The following is a 22,673-nucleotide window of genomic DNA, read 5'->3' on the forward strand; positions in this document are numbered from 1 at the left end:
CTGCTTTGGGAACCATGTGCAATGGAGATGCCCATGGACTTTTGGAGCGCCGTACAATGCCAAGACGCTCCATGTTTGCAAACTCCTCCTTTGCTATCGCTAACTTAGCGGTGTCTAGGCGGCGCGCTCGCGCAAAAACCGGTGGACCGACTGTAGTTATACAATGCTCCACTCCATGCTTAGCCACGGTAGCAGAAAATGTGGGAACCGTTAAAGATGGGAACTCTGCTAACAGACGCTGATACTCATCACCTGTGGCAAGCATGTTGGCGAGGGGTCGTTGGCTGGGACCGCCAAGTTTACAGGGGTATGTATCAAAAGACACAGCATCTATTAATCATCTATTAGCAACATACACCAATAACCTAAAAGCACACAAAAAATCTGCACCCAAAATAGGTAAAGACACAGAAGCTATCACAAAGTCCCACTGAAACTGACGTCCGTTGAAACACACAGTCACCAACCTCGAGCCAAAAGTGCGAATCGGGGTGCCGTTAGCCGCGTCCAGTGGCGGTCCGTTACTTTTGCACAAAACGTCCGCTGCCGAAACTGGCATGATGCTCCGCTGTGCACCCGAGTCCACCAGGAAACGCCGTCCCGAGACCTCATCCATGATGAAAAGCAGCTTGTCCGAGCTGCCGGCACACACAGCTGCTAGCGAGCGCCGACTCTGTCGTTTCCCTGACGCACGAACGAACACGGAGGAATGCAGCGCTTCGCCTTCACTCGGAACCGGCGATGGTAGAAACAGAGAACGTCGTCCTTCCGTCGCTCTGTCACCGCAGCCACGGCATCAAAAGGCTCCGACTCTCCATGTGTCACAACTGGTAGAAGTGCATTCACACTGTAGTGCCTGGAAGCCAACAAAATCCGGTCCGCTTCTTCAGCCAGGGAGCGATAATCCTTGGTCCGGATCAGCGGGGAGCTGGCCAGCGCGGTGCGAACAGGTGGGGGGAGCTGGCGCAGAAACAGATGTGTAAAAAGGAAAGAAACATCTCCCGAGCCAAGTAATGCCAGCATGTTCTCCATCAGCTCGGAGGGTTTGCGATCCCCCAAGCCATTCAGAGAGAGCAAGCGATCGGCCCGCTCCGCGTCTGGCAGTTGGTAGAGCCGAAGCAGATTCTCCTTGAGAGCGCCGTATTTGTTAGCGGTTGGTGGGTTCCTCAGCAGACCCATCAGACGGCGCGTTGAAACGGAATCCAACGCAGCAACTACATGGAAGTACTTGGTCTCATCTGTGGTTATCCCACGGAGATGGAACTGGGCTTCCACATGTTGGAACCATGGTTCTGGATCGTGTTGCCAGAACTCTGGGAGCTTGATAACGGCAGCAAAAACAGAAGCGGCGGTTGGAGCAACGGCCGCCTGGCAAGAAACTGGGTCCGAAACCACAGCTGGCGGAGAAGCGGCGGCAGCATCTGGTGAGATTTCGTTAAAAAACATGTCCAGATGTTTGCAGATGTTCGGGGTCACCAATGTGGAAGTCAGCAGAAAAAGACGAAAAAGATTTGAGTCTTGTTTAATTCTCAATGTCTTCCAACAAAAAACCAAAAAAGGAATGAACCACAACCGTTGGTCACTTCACACCTCACCTTCTCTCCTTCAAAATAAAAGCATACATTCTGGTGTGAAATATATACATTGTATCCACCACAATATATACATTGTATCCGCCACAATATTAATATTTATTATTAAAATTATAATATTAACAGTAATATTAGTCATATTATTAATACTATGGTAGTAATAGTAGTTATTAATTATAATGGTTAACTACTAAATATAATAATAATGAATATTAATTTATTAATCTTTGGTCTACAGTGTACATGAGGCCATCTGTGACCTCTTCTATGAGCTCACTGTAGTTCTGGGGCAAGGTCTAGCTTCAGGTTGCTGCTATGGAAACGATCAGATCAGTTCTGCATGAATCAAACTATTGACCCTTTGCACGTGACGTCACGCTCTCTAGAACTTCGGCTACTCCGCCATGACATCTCAAAACAACAAGTCTAAAAACAGACATTTGGTTGCCAAATATAGCCTTTATTTAGTTGATTTCACCTTAAAAATGGTCATTGTTTGTATAGCCGACCGTGCAACGACCTGCCAAGGATGTAAACCAAACTTTATTTTATTTGAGGGAAGATACGGCAGCAATGGATAGCAGCCGTCAATCATGTCTGTCAGCCCTCGTAATCACGGATTTCCGATTACAGGGTGTAACGGTACAGCTAACATTTTTACAAGGTAAGGGAAACTAAAGTTAATATACTTTATAAATAAGTATGATTAGAAAGATACCAAATATTGCTTTATGGAGAAGGTATGTGTACTTACTTGGTAACCATGGAGACAATGCTGCACCATCATGTAGCCTAGCATGTATAGAAAAGACTGGTTAGCATTCCGTACATTTTTAAGGGCGCTCTGGTGTAAGAGGAAACGCTGTGGTTTGAATTCAGGTATGTATCGGTTTCTAAGCATATTCACAAATGCTGTTACACTAATTAAAAACCGTTAGTTTTAATTTTTGAAAATTAGATCAATATATCAAAACTTAGAAATTCCACCAATACTAAAACCAATTAAAACTTGCACTTTATCTTTAATATATATGGTGATAAATTGTCTGTTTGTAATCCCCTGTAGGACATTATACCACCTTTTATGCTTTTGTACTGTTAAGTATTCTGTCTCAAAGAATCAAGGACGAGAAAAAAAGCCACTTCCTGACCCCCATCTGAATTTCGCGTGTCATCTGGGTCACGTGTCTGCAAGCTAGAAGCTTGTCCAACACGGACTGAACGGCTTCGTTCACGTTCTCTGCTGTTATTGCCAAAACTACAGACAGCGCAGGACAACGCCGTCATGTTCACAACTTCTGTTAGCTGATTGTTCAGGTTGAAATTTTTTCGAGAAAAAAAATCTAAAGTAAATGGCAGAAAGCCCAGCCTGTGCTGTAAGCCAGATTTGAGTAGAGCAGAATAGAAAAGGGTAGGAATGCAATGACAACTTTATCCGGACTCCAATAAAAATACGTTTTCAACTTTACTTACAGCAGGAATACAGATCCAGACACGACACAGTTTTCTGAAAGTACAACTTTTTAATATTTTATACATTTTCTGCATTGATGAAGTTTTAACTGAACTGTCTCTGAGATACAGCACGTCCGAAACCAGATTCCCTCATAAGTCAACAGTCTGAATCAAGACAGCCGCGGGTGCAGCTCGATACTGTTGATTCTCAGGACAGTCTGCGGCTGCACGATGGTCCTCTTCTTCTGGAACCGGTGTCTTTTCCAGAACACCATGTGCATTTTGGGACAGGATTCGGTCTTTTCAATCACGGTGGCTTTGACCCTGACCAGCTCCTTCCCGAGCAGAGGCCTACCGACCAGAGTGAAGTCCTCCGCCCCGACCAGCAGCACTTTCTCCAAGTAGATCCGGTCTCCGCACTCCGCTTCGATGTGGTTCTCCACCAGGATCAAGTCCTCGTTGGTGACCTTCCACTGGCGAGCTGCGAAGTGCACCACGGCAAACAGTCGGCCGAAGTCCTGCCTCTCGATCCGGTCGTTCACGGTGCTCACCACGGCGGCGTGTCGGCTCCGCTCCTCCTCCGCTGACACGAAGCTAGTTTGCTCCGACCACGGAGGGCTGGACAGGGAGGTCCGGGGCAGCAGGTCGCCGCTTACAGAGCTTTGTGTTCGAGCGGCACAGAGGGACAGGAGAGGGTGTAACGGTACTCGCACACTGTTTGTCCTCCACAGGGCAGCAAACCCTCGGCTAACCGCCGCCATTATCGTTGTCTTCTTCTTCTTGTTTATTTTTTCTTCTTTTATATTATGGAATAAGGCAAACAACGTAAGGTGCACTACCGCCACCTACCGGACTGGAGCATGGACCGAACAATAATCAGAGGGAATTTATTTATACTGATAAAAGAGTAGCACTATTTCAACATATTTTTACTCAAGTCAAAGTAAAAAGTAGTCATCCAGGAAAGTATTTGGTAAAAAAAATATATATATTCAAGTACTGAGTAACTAATCAAATTATCAAGTATTTAACATTTAGAAATTGCATAATCAGATGGACCAAAATATAAAGTTAAGTAGAAATTTTGATATTTTAAGAACCAAAATGACAATCATTAATTTAAGTAACAAAAAAATCTGCAATCCCCCCCCCCCCCCCCCCCCCCCCAAAAAAAAAAAAATCTGTTTCTTAGAAAAAAAACATACAAAAGTTTAACAAAAACTGCAGGCGTGTGTCTGTCTGGTGAATTTTTGGTTAAACATGTCCATTCTTCATTCAGTGAAGTTACTCACATTGGGTAGAGAATCCAGAAATTTTACTCAAGTAAGAGTAGTAATACTTCAATTGTGCAACATCGAAAAATACTCCTAAAAGTATGTTTTTTCTCAAATTTACTCAAGTAAATATAATTGAGTAAATTATATTTACTACCCAACTTTGTGAATATAAAATTTACAAGTATGAATCTTACAGCCAGAAGAGTTAGCATATTTATTATAAATAAAACCATTTAGCATTAGTTTGGGGGATTTTAATGAAAATAGAATAAAAAAATCAATTGAAAGGGGAATAATTCAGAAATACCTTATTAAACCCAAAGGGAAATTAAATGTTATGTTTAATAATAATTATCTTAATACATTAAATTTTTTAATTTCATAATTAGCTCAGTGTTGTAGAAAAGATGAACAACGTGACCCTGTGAAGGCCAGTTCAAAGAGTGTCGTAATTCTCTTTTTAAAGGCACTGGTTGCGCTGAAAGGCCTCCATTTTGCGCAGTTCATCCCACTTCCTGGTTTCTGGGAAGGAAGGGACCGACAGCAGCGGACACTATGGCTCTGCTTGTAGGTCAGTAGTGCGGGTAAAGTCTGCCGTGACAACCAGAAACGTTGAAAAGAGGCCCAGTAGTTTGTTTTATATGGCAACACGCAGAGGTGTCCTACTCGGGCAGTGACTGTAGGTAGCCGAACCGGGTTGACACTGACAGCTTTGAAGTAAACAGCTCTGTGCTAACAGCTAGTCGCTAACGTTAGCCCCGGCTAACCTGTGAATTTCTTCGGCGGCGTTAAGCCACACTACTGCGACCTGCTAGCAGCCTCCCTCGAGCTGTTTCTTTTTTTGTTTGTTTATTTTTGCCATACTGCTTCAACAAGAGACTGCCACGCCAGCACTTTCCATTCATGTTGTTTGGGCAAACGAGAGTACCGAAGCTCCGGTGAGTAAATGTTTGGCTTCAGTCCTCCTGAGTTTCGGCCAGGTATGTTGTTGCCATGTCTGGGAGCGGCTATGCAACCTGTCTCGGCCTGACTAAAGTTTCTGTCACAGATTACACGTTTCTGCTTGCCCGGAACTCGGTGTTTTTTAATTCTGGAAACCATAGTCAGCAGGTTACATACGCTAAAAGCTTCACATATAAAATACGTCATTGTTTGGAATCAGGTGGATCAGTCCTCGAGGCAGCTGTCCCTGGTTCGATTCCTGGTCCTGGAAAATTAACCTCCATTCTTCTTGTCGAGCCATTTATGAATAAAACCCAATAAGTAAAATGAGAATAATTTTCAAAAAGTGATTAACAACTACATCGAAAGGTCTTACCTGTGGCGTTGAAGTCGTAACTGCCCCACAGTCATGTATGTGTTTTACTTTTGTATCCGGTGACTTGTTGTATATGAACAGCTCTCTAAAATGATCTCCTGTGTTGATTATAAATGTTAAATGGTGGATTGATGTTAAATCAGTTTAACTGACATATTTTTTATTTAGAAGCAGTCATTTAATTTAAGAAACTACTTTGAGTCACTTTTAGTTTTTACCTCTGTTATTGTTAATCCTTAAATTAGTGAAATGGTTAATGTGAGCCCTTTATTATATTATGTTAATATTGAATATGGGGAATCAGTCTAGTTTTGGCCTGAATAAACAGTTCTTTTACACTGTAGCTCAGTTTATTTCCTTGACCACAGAAGCATCCTACTTCCTCCTCTAAAGCTGAATTTCAGAGGTTGGTAGTAACTAGTTGCGTGTAATCGGTTACATTTAGTTGAGTAAATTTCACTGGTGTTCCAGTGAAATTTCTGGATACTCTGCTATTAACTTCACTAGATGAAGATCAAACTTGTTTTAATTAAAAAGACCAGTTTATGACTAAGTGAGATCTCTTTATTGTTCTGATTTTGTTTTCTGTCTTATGACACCTAAATAATGTAAGTTATACACTTTATTACTCAATGTACTTTTACCCTGCTCATATTTGTATACGAGTACCTACTGTAAGTGTTAATTTATAAGCTTTATCTTGAAAAAAGAATACCTGAAATACCTGCAGAAGTGTTTCTTCTGCTTAAAATGGGTTATTTTGTAATTATTTGCACATAGCCATTTTTTTGTCTGTCTGGCATTTTAGAATATTAAATGTTTTGATCAGCTACTTGATACTTCAGTACCGTTTCAACAGAATATTTTTACTCTTGAGTAATTTTGTGAACAACTACTTTTTATGTTTACTTGAGTAAAAATGTTATAGTGCTGCTCTAAAGTAAAATAAATATATATACTTACCTTTTTCCAACCACGTAAAACCTAAATTTATATCCAGTTGTAAAAAAAAAAGTTTTTGCTGATGTTTTCACAGTCAAACATGTTAAATAATTTGTACATTATAAGTTCAAACACTCCATTAGTGTAAATTTAGGTATGATGCTAATTAGATTCATTAGGCGCTTAACGAATCCAACACACTTGCTTCAACCCAAATATATAGATTATTGATGCTATTTCTCAAATAGTATTAAATACAGATAAATATAATACAATTCAATTGCTGTACAGTCACTGAAGGAGCAAAACTATATTATAACACCTCGGCGGTGTTATAATATAGCTGTAGTGATAGAGCTGCATTCAATGCCATCATCTGAACTATTTAAAATTCAAACATTTGGAAAAAAATAAACTAAATCTAGGATTTTTTTTTCGTACAGCATTAAAAACATCTTCAGAAACGACATGTATTCAAGTCTAGGGCTGTCTAGGGCAACTAACTACTATTTTAGTAATATGCTATTTTCTAATATTATGTTAAGTGTGTGTAACTGTTTTTGTAATAAATGCTTTTTTATTATGTGGACTCATCATAAAGAGGATGAGTAGCTATTGTTACGACAATAAACAATATATTTTTCTGAGGATTACCAATTATTTTAATAAGCACATTCTACAGATTTTTCGCTTACCCACTTTACTTTTTCTTTCTTCAATATTATAAAAAGATTATAATATTGTTTAAAAAAGATGCAAATCAACTAGGGATTCACCGATATGAAAACTGATATCCGATTTTAATACTGCTGTTATATTTACCAATATTATATTTATATTTTTTTACCGTTTAAACAAATTGAGAAAGGAAATTACCAAAAACAAATGAAAACAAATATTTGTTGTTAATATTGGCCTGGTTTTATTTACCAGATCGACACAAATATGTTAAAAATGACTAATACTGACCGATGCCGATATATTCTGCATCACTAAAATAAACCATTCAGTTCCTTTTTTAAATAATGAGCATTTAAAAAATATTTTTGTACAATTTTGACTTAATTATTGCTCTGAATATTTTAGTTTTTCCAGCAAAGGCCAAGTTTGTATACTAAATTAGTTTACAATGATTTTAATAATCAGTCGTTCACGATTAATCTGATTGTTTTCAGCTCTAATCAGGTCTTTACTGAGGTGTGAAAGATATGCCGCACATTAAGTTTAACATAATTAACGTATGCTGTGCGTCAAAAGTCTGAAGCCAGACTCAAACCTCAGATGCTTTTCATGTGAGATGATCAAAGGGATTAATCTTAATCCACTTAATCCAGTGCTTTCACAGCTCTGAGTAAATTGGTTTGTAAAATGCCCCCATCATCCCTGACCCCGACGTTCCTGCTGCTGTGCCTTTCCGTTTACACCACCTCACCGACTGGACTTGACTGGTGAGATTCCTGCAGCGTTTCTTGGAGAAACCCCACAGCCACGCGCCGTCAGGGTGAGGGAGGGACCAGCGCTGCAGGCATGAACCAGTTTAAGGCCTAAACTGGTTTGGGGAGATCCAGTGACCTCAGACACGTTGCACCATCACTCTGCTAGATACTTTCATCGCGTCTGAATGTTCATATTTAAAGTAGCATGTGGCATCTAAATCACCATGACAGGGTTAGAAGAGTTTTGGGATTTTTATTTAATTTTATTTTTATTTTTGACTAATTTAGTTAGTTTTTATAAATTTTTGCTAGTTTTTCTTACTTTAATCTCTGAGTTCTGTTTCTCAGAATTACGTTTTCCCCAATAGTTCTGAGATTAAAGTAATAATCCTGAATTAATATCTCAGTTCTGACTCTTTTTATCATAATTATATATATTTTTCCCTTTGACTTAAGAGTTCCTAAATTCTGACTTCAGTCTATGAACTCTGGTGTTAATCTCTGTCTGAATTATGACTTTTTTAAAATCAGAATTTCTAGATTAAAGTCAGATTTTTCGGAAGAGGCCATAATCCTCTCCCGTAAAGCTGAGACTAAAACAATCCACATAATATGGATTTATAATAATTATTTTGCATGTGTTTGGCCTTGATCTTCCAAATAATACAACATGGCTGATCATTTCCTGTGTCTTCATTTGCTAATCATTGAGAAATTTGAATGCAAAATTTTTTTTACTCATCTTTGTTTATGTAATGACCCACAATCTAATTTTGTGGTTTTTATAAATTTCCGCCTCCATGGCGACACGGTTGCCTAGACTCTGCTTCACGTCTGTCTCTCGTGTGTTTTGTATGGAAAGTAAAGCTGGTGGGACGAGAATCATGACGTTATTTTTGTGGTATGAAAAGCAGGAGTGAAAATGCTTTGAAGTCCATCACAGAGACGCTTTATTATCCTGGTGGTAGGAATGACGGTCGTTCATCACTGGAAAATGTGAAAGAAGGGCAGCAGGAAGTGATTCGACTCGTCAAAACACATTCAGTTTCCAGAAGATAACGAAGGAGTACAAGTTAAACTGGCTTAGCTTAGCATTGGTACCACTGGGAATGTTTATGTATGATGGTGGATGAGGGCCACTGCAGATGGGAAATAAAAAAGGACACTTCTGCCAAAAAATTATTGAAATTTTCTAGAAAATTGTGGAAATTAATGAGTTTGAAAAGTGAAAAATTTTCTGGAAGAATTTCAGAAATTTTGCGATAAATCTCAGTAATGTCCTAGAAAAGAAATATCCCTGAGTTTGAAAAGTTTAACATTTTCTGGAACTCAGATTTATTGAGATTAATATCAGAAATTTCCACATTTTCTTTATTTTTACTTTTATTTTTAAGAAAATAAAAATAATGTGTATGATGCGACTACAGATAATCTTTTTTCTGCGGCACAAATATAAACTAACAGGAACAAATAAATTGTTACATTTTGATTAAGAAATGCATTTTTATTGGTTGCATTGTGAGCTTGATATTTATGCTAAGCATATAACATTTTGCAGAGAACATTATCTGTTTTTTTTTAACTATTCAACATTATTTTGATAGTTTTCAGAATATTGCTTGAAGTTTGGCGTGAGTGTAAACTTGTTTCTTCTTCAGGAAAAATGGGAGTGTTTCTTCCAGAGAACTGATATATTTGTCACATTTCTGCCATCTTAGCTGCTCTCCGGTTACAGTGTTGGTTCAGTGACGTGTTGCAATACCTGCACACAGGTAAACATGTTGTGAGCAAACTTGCAGGTGCAAACAAGCCATGTTGTTTTACTTTGAATGAACTTTGAATTGGATGAAATAAAATAAGGGAATGCAGGGTGCAGAGTAACATTAACAGGAAAGTAAACAGTGGTGCAGTTGTTCCTGAGTTATCCACTCTATTTGTTTACAATCAAATGTAAACAAATGGACGCAGTTTTATGCAACTGCAAGGACGGCTTGCCTGGAAAATATGTGATGCCGCCCCTTTAAATCCATTTTTCCTCTATTCTGATTGTTAGTTTGGACTTTTGTAATTGTTTACAGCATAACTTCTTTAGACTGCTCTTGAATATCTGTTCATTCATGTCTGACTTTTGACATCAGAAAAACTTTTTAGCCCCTTCTACTTATGATCTGTTTTATTTTATTATTGTGATCACCTGTTGTAACCTTTAGATGATTGCATGTAAACCCCAGAACATAATTGGCTTCTAAAATGCTACGCTCAGTTATTTAAAGTAACTTTTATCAACATTTCTTTACACCTTTGTTGAAAGTATCACCACGTCGTGACGGTACGAAACAGATAGTCTGAGAAAACTGAGTTCCTCTGCCATCTAGAAACAACCAATCAGAGCCAGGAGGCGGTTCTCAGTGCTGTCAATCACTCTCTCCTCCCTCCATATTGCTCTGCTACGCTGCTGCTAGCATAGCATGTTACGAATGCTAAGGCTAGTTAGCATGACTACTGATGATGACAGATAAACGGATTTTCTGTAATGGTCCATTGTTTCTCCACAATTAGCAAATTTATCAACCAGTACATTTTTTTCCCCCGCTTTAAACTTCAAGATGATGTCTTCACCACGCCTGGACAGCTAAGCGCATTGAGTTACTGCGATGTGATTGGCTGATTATAAATTCTGTTAGGCATTGGAAAACCTGTGCTTGACAGGTTTCCAGCTTCAGGATTGAATAATTGTTTAAACTTTAACTTTGTAAGTTTAAACATGTATTTTTTTGTTTCCCAGAGAGTCGGTGTATGCCGTCATTCAGAAGACAGTAACTCCATTGGCCTTTGACCCCCAGAGAGAGTTGCCAGTAGCGGGACAGGATGCCGATTCCTCCTCCTCCTCCACCTGGACCCCCACCTCCCCCAACCTTTAATCAGGTGAGTGACTGGAACTAGCACATATAATTTTTCTCTTTTACTGCTAGCTTGCAATCAAAGTGAATTTATGGCTGGTTCTGCTACGACAACACACTTACAGTCAATCATTAAAAGAATGTTTTTCAGAAATGCGCTTGGTTTAGTTTCTTAACAGGCAGAGAAAAAGGAAATCTGATATGTTTTGTAGTCTAAAAAAACAAAAACAAGATTAAGTTGCCCATTTGTACCAATTCAGGTCTCGTCGACAGACTTTCTGCTCGAGGAAATAATGAAGGAAACAGAAATATGATATTCTAACTGTTAAAGCTGGCCTATTATGCTTCCTTGAACACGTTTATTGCTTTTTTGCACAAAATCATTCTCGGATAATAAGATTGCAGTCTGGTCAGTTCTGCCTATTTTCAGATATGTTAAGGTGTTGTGTCACATTAAATTCAAATAAGCTACTTCTGGAGCTAACTTAATGTTTACACTCGCTTGTGAAAATGGCTGCAAACAAATGCTAAATTATACAACAACGCATCTTTGAAAAGTAGAGCCTCCTGCACAACCAACAAGAATGCAGCAAGCAGTTTCTGGATGGTAAGTCTACAACAAAACAGTCGTCTTTTCCAGCAGCCATTGTACAGTGCTGCAAAGTAAAACCAGCTGACCAAACGTGCTGGAGCTCAGCTTGGATTGCTAGGTAACAGCGCTGCTCTCGTCAAATGTGACTGAACAGTCAGGAGGTTTTTGACGAGTTTTCCAGACGCCAATAGATGTGAACGTATTGCCAGAGACCAGCTGGGTTGTTTTTAGAAGCAGTGGAGACCCAAATGAAAGTTTAAAATGATGTAAAATGTGAATTTTGCATTATAAGTCCCCCTTTAACATGTTCCCCAGGCCAACACTACTCCTCCGAAGCTGAGTTCGTCTGAGACGAAAGGCCGTGGAGCCCTGCTGTCGGACATCTGCAAAGGAGCCAAGCTGAAGAAGGTCACTGAAGTCAGTGACCGCAGCGCTCCAGTACTGGACAGTGAGTAGCACTGAAGCTGCATCCTTTTGTCTGACTGGTAGACCCCTTTAGACTCCAGTTACCTATTTACCAAAGATGTTTAAATGTCTCTGCATGCTTGCTGACTGATCAGTTGTGATCTGTTCTGTGTGGAAATTAGCATTTAGCTTATGCCATCCTGTCATCTGTTATTTTTTACCCTAAAAAAAAACAACTAATTTAGCTGCCTGGACTACTTTAATAAGTTCTACTAAATAAGATGTTAACCCTGAAAAAGTAAATGTAGCCAAGTGCCCTGGTTTTTCTTTCTGTTCAGCTACATTCTCTGTTCAAAATGGATCTGAACTGGGTCGTTCAGACTGCTTTGAAAAAGCCGGATTTGGGTTTTCATTTGTATGTGAATGTAGCGTAAAATGGATTCCTGATCCTACATACCTGAATCAAATAAAATTTGATCTCACAGGATTTAAAGATAATTATCTGATTCGGGTGGAAGGTGTCAAACGTCTCTTTCACAAAATGGTTCTGTCATAAACCTGTGGCGATTCCTGAAACGACAAACCCATGTGGAGTTTCCACAATCGGTCCAGAACCAAAGCAGCTTAAGAGTGGAGCACTTTATGTTCGATACATGAGGAGAAATGTGCATTTTAAAGGTCCCTTCACTCCACATTTGGCCAAACAAGCCCTCCACTGCAGTCTTCCCGGCAATAAAGCTTCCTGGATATGCAAACAGAATACTAATAAACAAATGTGGCTGGCTAATTCGGATCTGAATGCATCCTTACATTCCTGATCTGACGCCGTCCACTCATGACCTCATCACCCAAAATGCATGGAAACACTGACTGCAAATGTTTTTGTTCACCTGTAAATATTCATCATAGAGTTTTATATTCATAGAAATACTTTAATAATAGCTTTAATGTGTTTTTACTGCATCTTTTTACCAGAACCTGGAGGAGGAGGCGGAGGAGGAGGAGGTGGAGGTGGCGGAGGAGGTGGAGGAGGCGGAGGAGGTTTTGGAGGTGGAGGCCCGGTTGGAATGGGAGCGCTTTTCCAAGGAGGCGTTCCAAAATTACGTCCAGTTGGAGGTAAAATCCATTTCTGATGTTTCCTATGCAGGCTGCGGAGTTTTCCCAGATAATCTGTGTAAATTAAAGCTGAAGATCACATTGAATGTCTTCATGCTCTGTTACAACTTTAAACTAAAAAAGCTGTTTTTAATTAACACTTTCAGAGCTGATTTATGTATGAGAATCTGTAATTTACTAATAATCTGATGGATTATAGAGTTTGATACATCTCTGGACAAAATGACTAGTAACTTTTCACTGGCAGATTATTTCACTTATAGCAGGAAGTAAAATAATAATCCCAATAGAATTAGTAGCTTCATCAATATAAATAAATCACTGAGTTTAAAAAAAGCTCCTATGTTTTACTGAAAAGTACCTTTAAGTTAGTTTTGTCTTATTTCAAGGGTACTGAAATATTGATGAACTGGACTAAAGATTCTTGGTGATCATTTACCAAAATAAAGTGAAACTGATCTGAATACTTGGTGATTTTTCTGTGCCGTATCAAACCTCTGCATCTCTGTCGGTATCTCGTGTAAAGCTCCATTTCATGAAGTCGAACTCTAATCTCTCTAATCCAGATGGTCCAGCTTTTGGTTCAGTCGGCAGATCTGCCCTTCGACCCCCGGGGTCACGACCCGCAGCTCCTCGCCCCCCCAGCGGTCGCTCCACCTCGCCCACCCCGGCCAACAAGCCGTCTTCATCGGACCACCAGCGGTCCCACCGCCCCTCGCTGCCGGACATCAGCCGCCCCGCCGGCAACAGTTCTTCCAGCGGCGGGATGAAGCACAGCACCTCTGCTCCTCCTCCTCCTCCCCCCTTCAGCAAAGGTAGCCGTGGCAACGCTCCTCCCACCCCGAACCAGAAAGGTCCGTCCTACAATAGAGACAAAGTTCTTCCTCCAACACCCAGCCGAGGCTCTTCCTCCTCCTCCTCTTCCTCAAGCAGCAACGTCAAGTCGAATCATTCCTCCAGCAAACCGCCAAGCGGCGGCTCGTCGATGCCACCGCCTCCTCCGCCCTACCGGCCGAGCGGCACCGCCAACGGGCCGTCGCAGGTAGACGGCGGCGGGGCTCCAGAGCTTCCTCAGAGAAAAAACTCGCTACGCAAAAAACAAACGTCAGGAGGAGGAGGAGGAGGAGGCGGCGGCGGCCAAGGTCGTAACCACGCCCCGCCGCCGCCAATGGTGCCGCCTTCTTCCTCCCAGCAGGTCAGCAGACCGCCACCGCCAGCCAGAGAACCACCACGCAAAACAGGTAGCAACTTCTCAACAAGTCAAATATATTTACTCCGGGTGCACAAAGGTTCCCAGAAAACTGGCTAAGAGGCGCTAGTGCAGTCATCCACCGGCGCCTGGTGTTTTAGAGTTAAAAAGTGTTTAAAGTTGAGGCGCAGGGGAAAAGTGCGACCGAAGCATGGAGGCCTTAGTCCTCGACGTTCCTGTCACAGGGTCAAGTCCCGGCCTGATGACCTTTGCTGCATGTCTTCCTTCGCTCTCATAACCCGTCTTCCTGTCTGACAACTGAAGTAAAGGCCTCTAGAGCCAACAAACCTTAAGGAAATGTTTAATGTTGACAGGAAGGTTGACTACGACTCTGAGGTTATGTGTTGTTGGAAGAGATTAACGATACCTGAACAACAACTATAGAGTCTTAAATAAGGTCAACATTAAAAAACAAAGCAATTAAAATTATTATAAAATTTTTGCACTTTAGTTGTTTCGTCCTAATTTAAGTGTTCAGATTTTTTTAATCCTAAATCTGTGACCTGTTTCTTGTTGGCATGGAAAACAGGCAGTTTTTACAGTGAACAGTGAACTTTTGTTTATTTTTTTACATACTGACCAACTGCGCTTCCATCCGTTTTACCAAATCGTCTCTTTAGCCCGTCTTTGCTATCACTGTTAAAAGAAGCATAAACATGCAAATGGGCAGTCAAGTCAATCATTTAAGTTAATTGGTCTAATCTCTCTGACAGGAGAGCAGAAGACAGAAACAGATTTATTTTTTATTTTATTTTTTTTACTTTTGTTGAGGTAGATATGATTGGGAGGGGGAAAAGTTCGGATGTACTTTTTCTAATATCTCTGGAAGTGGGTGAAAAGATCTGAATTGGGGCGTTCAGACTGCTTTGAAAAGGAAAACTACCTGAAAATTACTTACAAAGGCTTTGATTTTTAAAGTAAAACGTGTGTGTGTGTGGTCTCTCAACTGTTATCTAAACCTCACATGTTGCTAGGCTACGCATGTTGCTAAGCAACCAATCTTCTGATTTGTTTATTGTCTTTTCCGAAATGTTTCTGGATTATTGCATTTTATTATATAGCAACATGTTTTTAAGCTAAACTATGAACTTGTTGGAGTTTAATCAGCTCCTTTCTAAAAGTTACATTTGTGTTTTCACCTCAGCCCCTCAGTTGCCTCCTTCCAATTCTCGTAATGGTGGAAGAGACGCTCCTCCGCCGCCCCCGTACCGCGGCCATAGTACTGGAGTTTCAGAACAACACGGCCGGGTGAAACCCCCGCCGCCCCCCTCGCCATCGCCCATCTTGTCTTCCTCATCCTCCCGGACCCCGGCTGGACCTCCTCCTCCTCCTCCACCTTTCAGGAACGGCCACTCCACGGGTCCCCCCTCCAAATCCATCATGGGTGAGTACAAACGCCACCTACTGGCACAAATTATTACCTTAATTTAATCTACTTTGCTCATTTAGTAAGTATTATGTAATGGGTAAAGTAACATAAGCATGTTATGTCCTTTATAAAATGACATGTAGAAACAAAACATGGCTGCATCATGATTTAAGTATTTCATAACCAAGGTTTCACCCAGAAAACTAGCTAAGAGTCGCTAGGACGGTCATCCAACGGCCCATTGTGTTTTTGAATTAAAATTTTTTTAAAGTTGACAGAAAGTTGAAAATATGACTAAGTAATGATGTCTTATTGTAAGAGATTTTTAACAATACCTAACCACCAATGATAAAATCTTAAAAAATAATTAAAAAGAACATAAACGATGCAATTAAAATAAATATAAAGTTTTTGGACTTTGATTATTTTGTCCTAATTAAATTGTTTGCACTGAATAAAAAATAGACACTGGACCTGTTGGTGTCTTTTAATGCATGTTTTGGTTCACATACTGACCAGCTGTGCTTCCAAGCGTTTCACCAAACAGACTCTGACCCGTCTTTGCTACGACTCTTACTGCTGTATAAAAACAACTATAACAAATAAACGTCGTGGTGACGTCATAGTGACGTAAGCGCAAAACCCCTTCACAACTACTTGGAGGCTTTATCAGCTATTTTTACTGCAAATATTGACACCTCCCCTTCTCCCGCTTTTACTAAGTCTATTATGCAGAATTAAAAGAGCAATAAATAAATCATTCTTCGTGAGCAGCAGAGAAATGTTCGTTGCACAAAGTCGGGTCTGACTTTTTTTTTTTCCAAACACCGGCTGATACTGATGATCTCTGGATAGCTACTCGTATAGGAGTCAAATTATCACACTGACCACAATGGCGCTTTTGGAACATCACAAACCAAACGTATTATGAACGGATCCCGTTTGGTTACAGTTGAATTCAACGAAACCACCTGCTGCTTTTCCGCCCGATGCGCAGCAGGAAGCTCTGCTGACTCAGCAGCGGCTCTCTGAACCGACATGCAGACGGCGGCCGAGATCGCCTCTATCTGACCCTCAGGATGAAGCTTGGGCTTAGTTTCCAGATGTAGTAAAACCATATTTTTATAAGAGCGTAAAGCTGCCAATGCTGTAATTTACAGTTTCTCTTTGTTAAATTATTTACATTTTTATACAATTTGAGCTTTCTGACGAACTCACCTAGTCCACCTTCTTTCATTTCCTTGGAAAAATCTGTTTTGTCATTTGATTGCGAGTCGACTGGCCCAGAAAAAAGTAATTGCAGAGAAAAGAATCGATTAGTCGACTAATCGGTGTAACCCCTAGACTGTACTGATAGATCTCCTGTAGCAGTCAGTATCTGCAGCAACTCTTTCAATAAACTTTGATAGTTTGAGTTCCAACAACATTTAATTTCCCTTTTTGAATTGAACTAAACTTCACATTAGTGCTGAACTAACATTGTTTTTCCTGGTAAAGTTTTTATAAACTCACTATAAGACGGCAGCATGCAGACTTTTATTCTCTGTAGTTTGCTGTAGTATCTTTGAGATCAGTTTTAAAGCTCTGAATCAGGGTGCTGTGGTGGTACAGGGGCAAAGCACAACCCACATATCGAGCCCTTGGTCCTCGTGACAATGGTCGCAGCTTCGATTCCTGGCCTGGCGACATTTGCTGCATGTCTTCCCCCTCTCTCATTACCCTCTTTCCTGTCAAACTACTTTCAATTAAAGGCCACTGGAGCCAACAAAACCTTAAAAAAAAAATAAAATCGGAGAACAGTTGGTTCTTGTTCCAGATTCAGAGCTTGATTTATTATCATCTCATTACTCGCTGTTACTGGTCCATGCGAGCCTTCTAAATGGAACCAGTTATTCTGCTGGTGAACTGTTTTGTTTGTGATCTCGATGTGTTGAAGCTGTCAGCGGTGAACATTCGTGGATAGTCAAATGTCCTCCTTCAGCTATGCAAACAAGGCTTTGGTTTCCTGCTGTTCGCACAAATCAGGAGTACAGCGACGGTTCTTAGAGTACTAACATGTGTTCACACACTTATAAGGAGTTGATCTGAATTAAACACTTCCCTTTAAGAGCAGCATGCAGCAGAGACCAGCTCACTTAAAGGACAGAAAACTCTAAATACTTACTGAAACTTGGGTTGTTTTCACACCTGATAGTCTGGTAGCCTCAATTTGGCACTAAAGTTGCAATATTTGTTACATTCTCAGCTGCTGTGGTTTGCTTTCACACTGCACTGTCAAACAATGCAGACCCTTTGAAAAACCTCTTTACCCCTCCTCTCATGTGGGGGCGCTGCACCAAGAATTGCTGAAGGAAACGACACAAAAACCTCTGATGAAGACACTGAGCACAACTTTCTTCTACACAGAATGCAAACAAAAATGGAGCAGCATCAGATTTTAATGGTTGTAGGATTTCTCTTTAGATCTTTTGTAAAAGACAAAGAGCCGTTTCTCCCCCTAACGTTAAACTCTCACATTTATTTTGGTTGCATTTACCCACAATGCCCTGCTTTGTATTCCACTTCCTGGTTTTGAAGCGGTCTCCAGTTCGCTTGGCATTCATATATGCATTCAAACCACACCAGAGTTCACTTCAACTGAACCCAGACCTTGGGTTTTTAGGCGGACCAGGGTTCACTTTGCAAAGTTTGATTCTGTGTTCACGCCTCTTCAAACGAACCGGACTTTTTAAGTAAACACAGTAGACTTTCTGTAAAGTGAACTGAACAGTCATTCATTTGTTTTCCTCCTTTATTGTTTGCAACAATGGAAGAATCCGTTGCAGCAATCTAATCATCATCCTAATCAGGCTGACGATCTAATCACCAGCCTGACGATCTAATCACCAGCCTGACGATCTAATCACCAGCCTGACGATCTAATCACCAACCTGACGATCTAATCACCAACCTGACGATCTAATCACCAGGCTGACGATCTAATCACCAGGCTGACGATCTAATCACCAGGCTGACGATCTAATCACCAGGCTGACGATCTAATCACCAGCCTGACGATCTAATCACCAGGCTGACGATCTAATCACCAGGCTGACGATCTAATCACCAGGCTGACGATCTAATCACCAGCCTGACGATCTAATCACCAGCCTGACGATCTAATCACCAGCCTGACGATCTAATCACCAGCCTGACGATCTAATTCTCCTTTAACATATTTTTTTTCTTCCCTCAGATGATTTTGAGTCAAAGTTCAACTTCCACCCCATTGAAGATCTTCCACCTCCTGAGGAGTTCAGGCCCTCCAACAGGACTTACCCCAGCAAATCTGACAAGGGTACGTCTGCACCCACAGTTCGGCTATTACAGTTTAACATTTATAGTGCAGCAGCAGCAAAAAGAGCTGGTAAATAAATAAAAAGCACTGAAACTCAAAAGGTAAAGATTGACGGACACAAAACAGGAACTGCATTAATCAGAAGTTAAGAGCTTTTGACCCAAAATGGAGATGGTGCCCCCTGCTGGTGGAGAGAAAACATAAAAACATTTTCTTTTAGAAAACAAATCCCTACTAAGATCTGATACGAGGATTGTGCAGCCAGACCTAATCCTGAAATAAATAATAATAAAGTAATTAAAATTCCTTTCATTAAATCTAGTATTATATTATATATTTTATTATCCTACTCAGTTGCACGTTCCTTTGGGTTGAACTATGCAATTATTGATATGTTGTGCTTTTTCTCTTCCCGTTTTATTTGTATAATCCTGGAGTTGTTCTTTGGGTGATAGAAGTCTGACTTTGTAACCGTCTCTAAGTGGCTCTGAAGGTTCAGGTTTGAGTCTGTCACCAGCTTTCGGGCCTGATCGCTGGTTTCTACCTGTAATCACTTAAAGCTTGGAGTTGACTCTGGATCGTTCCTCTTGTGGTCCAAAGATAATAACTTCAGTTTTGTTTCTGTTCAGCTGGAGAAAGTTTTGGCACCCCTACACATCGATTTGTTTCAAGCGTTTGTTCATTGCTTGGATAGGTTCAGAGTGACTTTAGCTGCATTTGTATTAGCCATAAAATTTGACTTTTAACAACTTATAGAGTGAACAAGCTTATCCACACGTCATTAAAAAAAAATTTTTCTCAATAAAATCACTGCAGTTGTGGATTTTTTTTTCTACATTATGAGAATATAAACAAATTTTCTCATATTTGCAATGAAAACGCAGCCGTCGTATTATAGAACTGTGTCATCTGTGTTGCTAAGATAACTAGCCCATCAACGGGGAAGTCGGTCGGTGGATGGATGGATGGATGGATGGATGGATGGATGGATGGGTAATGGTCGTTTCTGTTTCTCTGTGCCCAGGAATGATGAGAGGAGCTCCTCCAGCGCCACCTGTGGGGAGGTGAACCAGTTTCCACTCAGGACTTGAACTGTCAGAGGACATAATGAGCCAGCAGGGGGCGGTGGAGAGACACTCGAATCTTGGACACACTACACACGAAACGACGCTAAGCCAGCCGGACGCACCGCGACACAAACGGCGTAAAGTTTTGACACCGCATGAGAGAACAAAACCACCGACTCTGCTCAGCTCCACCTCCTCCAACGATGGGACGCGACACGACATATCAGGACCAAAACTCTGAATTATTCTTTTAATATGATGACTATAATGATTTTTCTCAATTCTTAACTTGGCTTTTTTGTTTTCTTTTTTTTTTTTGGGTGTCATTATTATGTTTTTTTGGGGGGGAAAAAAAATCAACTTTATAAACGGAAGCTATGTTGTTAAATGTTTCTGAGAAGCTCTTTGCCCACAGATGTGGGGTTGTTGTTTAGTTTTTTGGTTAATCGCCGTTCCCGTTGCCAGGTAACGGTGTTCCTTTGCAGCCAATTTTTTTTATTTTAATTTTTTCTGCGTGCCAAAAGCTCTGAGTCACGTTATTTTTGCTCCGTATGTAGAATAGATTTTTACATCTTGATGCTGTCAACTTTTTACATTTGGAGATGGAATGCATTCCTTTTTTCCACTTTTCCTTCTTTCTGAATGTTCTTTTTTCCATCTTCAGGCGAGTTTTGCACTTCACCTTAACCGCTAAAACCAACACTGTGCATGATGCTGATTTATGCACTTTAGAGATAAAATATTTCTTATTCAGTACCGTCTGTGTAACGTTATAAGCTTGTTCAGTGACGTTACAGTGACCGGATCGTCACTGTTTAGTCGAGCATGAACCCGAACCAGGTTAGAGGATTTATTGGGGTTTTCCACCAAAGCAGTTCCAGTTCTTTACTGGTTCTATTACAATCCAGTTTGTTTTTCCACAGAGAACCGGCTCCAACTGTACAATATCTGAGGCACTTTATCGACACCAATCCCAGTGATTTTATCTTTTTTTTTCTGCCTGAGCTACCAACAGAATTTATTTATTTATAAACACCAGACCCAACAGCACTGCAAAAAAACTAAATCTTACCAAGTATTTTTTTTATTTCTAGTGCAAATATCTTGGTATACTTGAAATAAGTCAACACTTTTCTTGCTGAAAAGTCACTTGTAAGTTCAGTTTTGTCTTATTTCAAGTGTGCTAAGATATTTGCACTAGAAACTAGACCAGAAATACTTGGTAAAATATTCCTTTTTTGCAGTGCATTTATAAGTTCAGTGACTGGCGGCGGTAAATCTGACGAGCCTGAGGCATCAGATGTATCTCCAGTGCTAATTTACCTCCTTATGGGCAATGAAGCATTGCTTTTTATTAAGTTACAGTTTTAAAATATTTACTTTTAGAGCTAGAATCAGAACTGAAACCGGTTTGGTGAAAAATCCCCTTATCTGCAGATTTTCCTAGTTTGTTGGTGGAGTTTACAGGAAATAGTCATATATATATATATCAGAAATCTTTTAGGAGGTAAACCTAAAAGCTATTCATTCTTTTCTTTTTCCACAGAGACATTATGATTTTATTTTCTATGCAAGGAACAGTTTGTAGTTGTAAATGGTAGCAGCTAATAACACGTTGAACACTAAGTGCCAGAAAACTGTTTAAATCAGTGCTATATTTTACTTTTTTACGACCTGCTAAACTTCACTTTGAAACGCTAATCGCTCTCATAGATTAATTGATGAAATGGAGGAGGAGGTTGAGGTTTTGTTGATGATTTCTCACAGAAGCAACGTTTCTTGCTGCTCTTTGCCTTACGCCAGGCTGACTTCACTTCTCTTTGGTACTTTGTGGCTTTTACAATTTATTTTGTCTTTTCAGGTGACGGCCAGAAACAAAATAGGAAACGAGTGTATTTGAAAATGCAATAAATATTGTATATTTACACTAAAGAATGATGATCCTAATTACTGATCTATTTTTGTGACGTAATACGTTTTTGTGATATAGGAAAGGATCTCCAGCGGTGAGTGAGCTCCAGTCTGACTACCTGGAGCCTCTCTGAACGTTCGGTCGTTGGGGTGAATGATGCTCCGATGCATGTCAGTTTTTCACCAGCCGGTTGTTTTTATTTTTTGTATAATTCCTAAAGATCCATGAGGTAATAAATAGACGAGTGATCGACGGCGGTGATGTTATTGAACCTGCACTTTCTTTACTGGATGTAAACTCACCTCTGACGCATGAGTGATCCGTCATGATGTTTTCACGTTGCTCACTCTGAAAAACAGGAACCAAGTGGTGAATATTCGTTTTTAATCTTTTTTTTTTTTCTTCATCTGAAATAAATTCAATAAAATACATTCCTATTAGGGGACAAAGGGTATCGGCTTCATTGTCTCGTGGTGTTTTTGCTTGATTTTAAAGTTTCTGTAACATACGAGGAAAAAAATATTTGGAAATTTTTGCTCTCTGAAGAAAATTGCCGACTAAATGGAAATTACTGCAGATTCATGAATGCCGTCAAAGCGCCTACCTACCACCTATTAACAAATTGAAGTAACACTTACTCTGCATTTGATGAATACTTCTTAAAAGTAAATATTTAATATATTTTTATATTCATGTTATTTGGCAC

General features: G+C 40.2%; 2 protein-coding genes across 4 annotated transcripts; one reads left to right on the forward strand and one right to left on the reverse strand.

Annotated features, from left to right (window-relative positions):
* Nucleotides 1–1,987: 1,987 nt before the first annotated feature.
* Nucleotides 1,988–22,419, forward strand: wipf2a (WAS/WASL interacting protein family, member 2a). 3 transcript variants are annotated; one of them, XM_008418736.3, is made up of 8 exons: nucleotides 1,988–2,256; nucleotides 10,806–10,945; nucleotides 11,828–11,960; nucleotides 12,893–13,033; nucleotides 13,600–14,274; nucleotides 15,427–15,666; nucleotides 18,887–18,988; nucleotides 20,013–22,419. In XM_008418736.3, the coding sequence occupies exons 2-8, from the start codon at nucleotides 10,889–10,891 to the stop codon at nucleotides 20,054–20,056; spliced, it is 1,392 nt and encodes a 463-aa protein (XP_008416958.2). In that variant the 5' UTR covers nucleotides 1,988–2,256; nucleotides 10,806–10,888; the 3' UTR covers nucleotides 20,057–22,419. The 3 variants fall into 3 exon arrangements, with proteins under 3 accessions (XP_008416958.2, XP_008416949.2, XP_008416940.2); XM_008418727.2 differs by lacking the exon at nucleotides 1,988–2,256 and adding an exon at nucleotides 4,751–4,895; XM_008418718.3 differs by lacking the exon at nucleotides 1,988–2,256 and adding an exon at nucleotides 4,755–5,262.
* Nucleotides 3,096–3,868, reverse strand: mrpl21 (mitochondrial ribosomal protein L21). Its single transcript, XM_008418748.3, has one exon. It carries the CDS (start codon nucleotides 3,806–3,808, stop codon nucleotides 3,218–3,220), a length of 591 nt encoding a protein of 196 aa, XP_008416970.1. The 5' UTR covers nucleotides 3,809–3,868; the 3' UTR covers nucleotides 3,096–3,217.
* Nucleotides 22,420–22,673: the final 254 nt, after the last annotated feature.

The sequence above is a fragment of the Poecilia reticulata genome, chromosome 1, assembly GCF_904066995.2.
Source record: "Poecilia reticulata chromosome 1, P_reticulata-male-v2, whole genome shotgun sequence".
NCBI classification, from domain to species: Eukaryota; Metazoa; Chordata; class Actinopteri; order Cyprinodontiformes; family Poeciliidae; genus Poecilia; species Poecilia reticulata.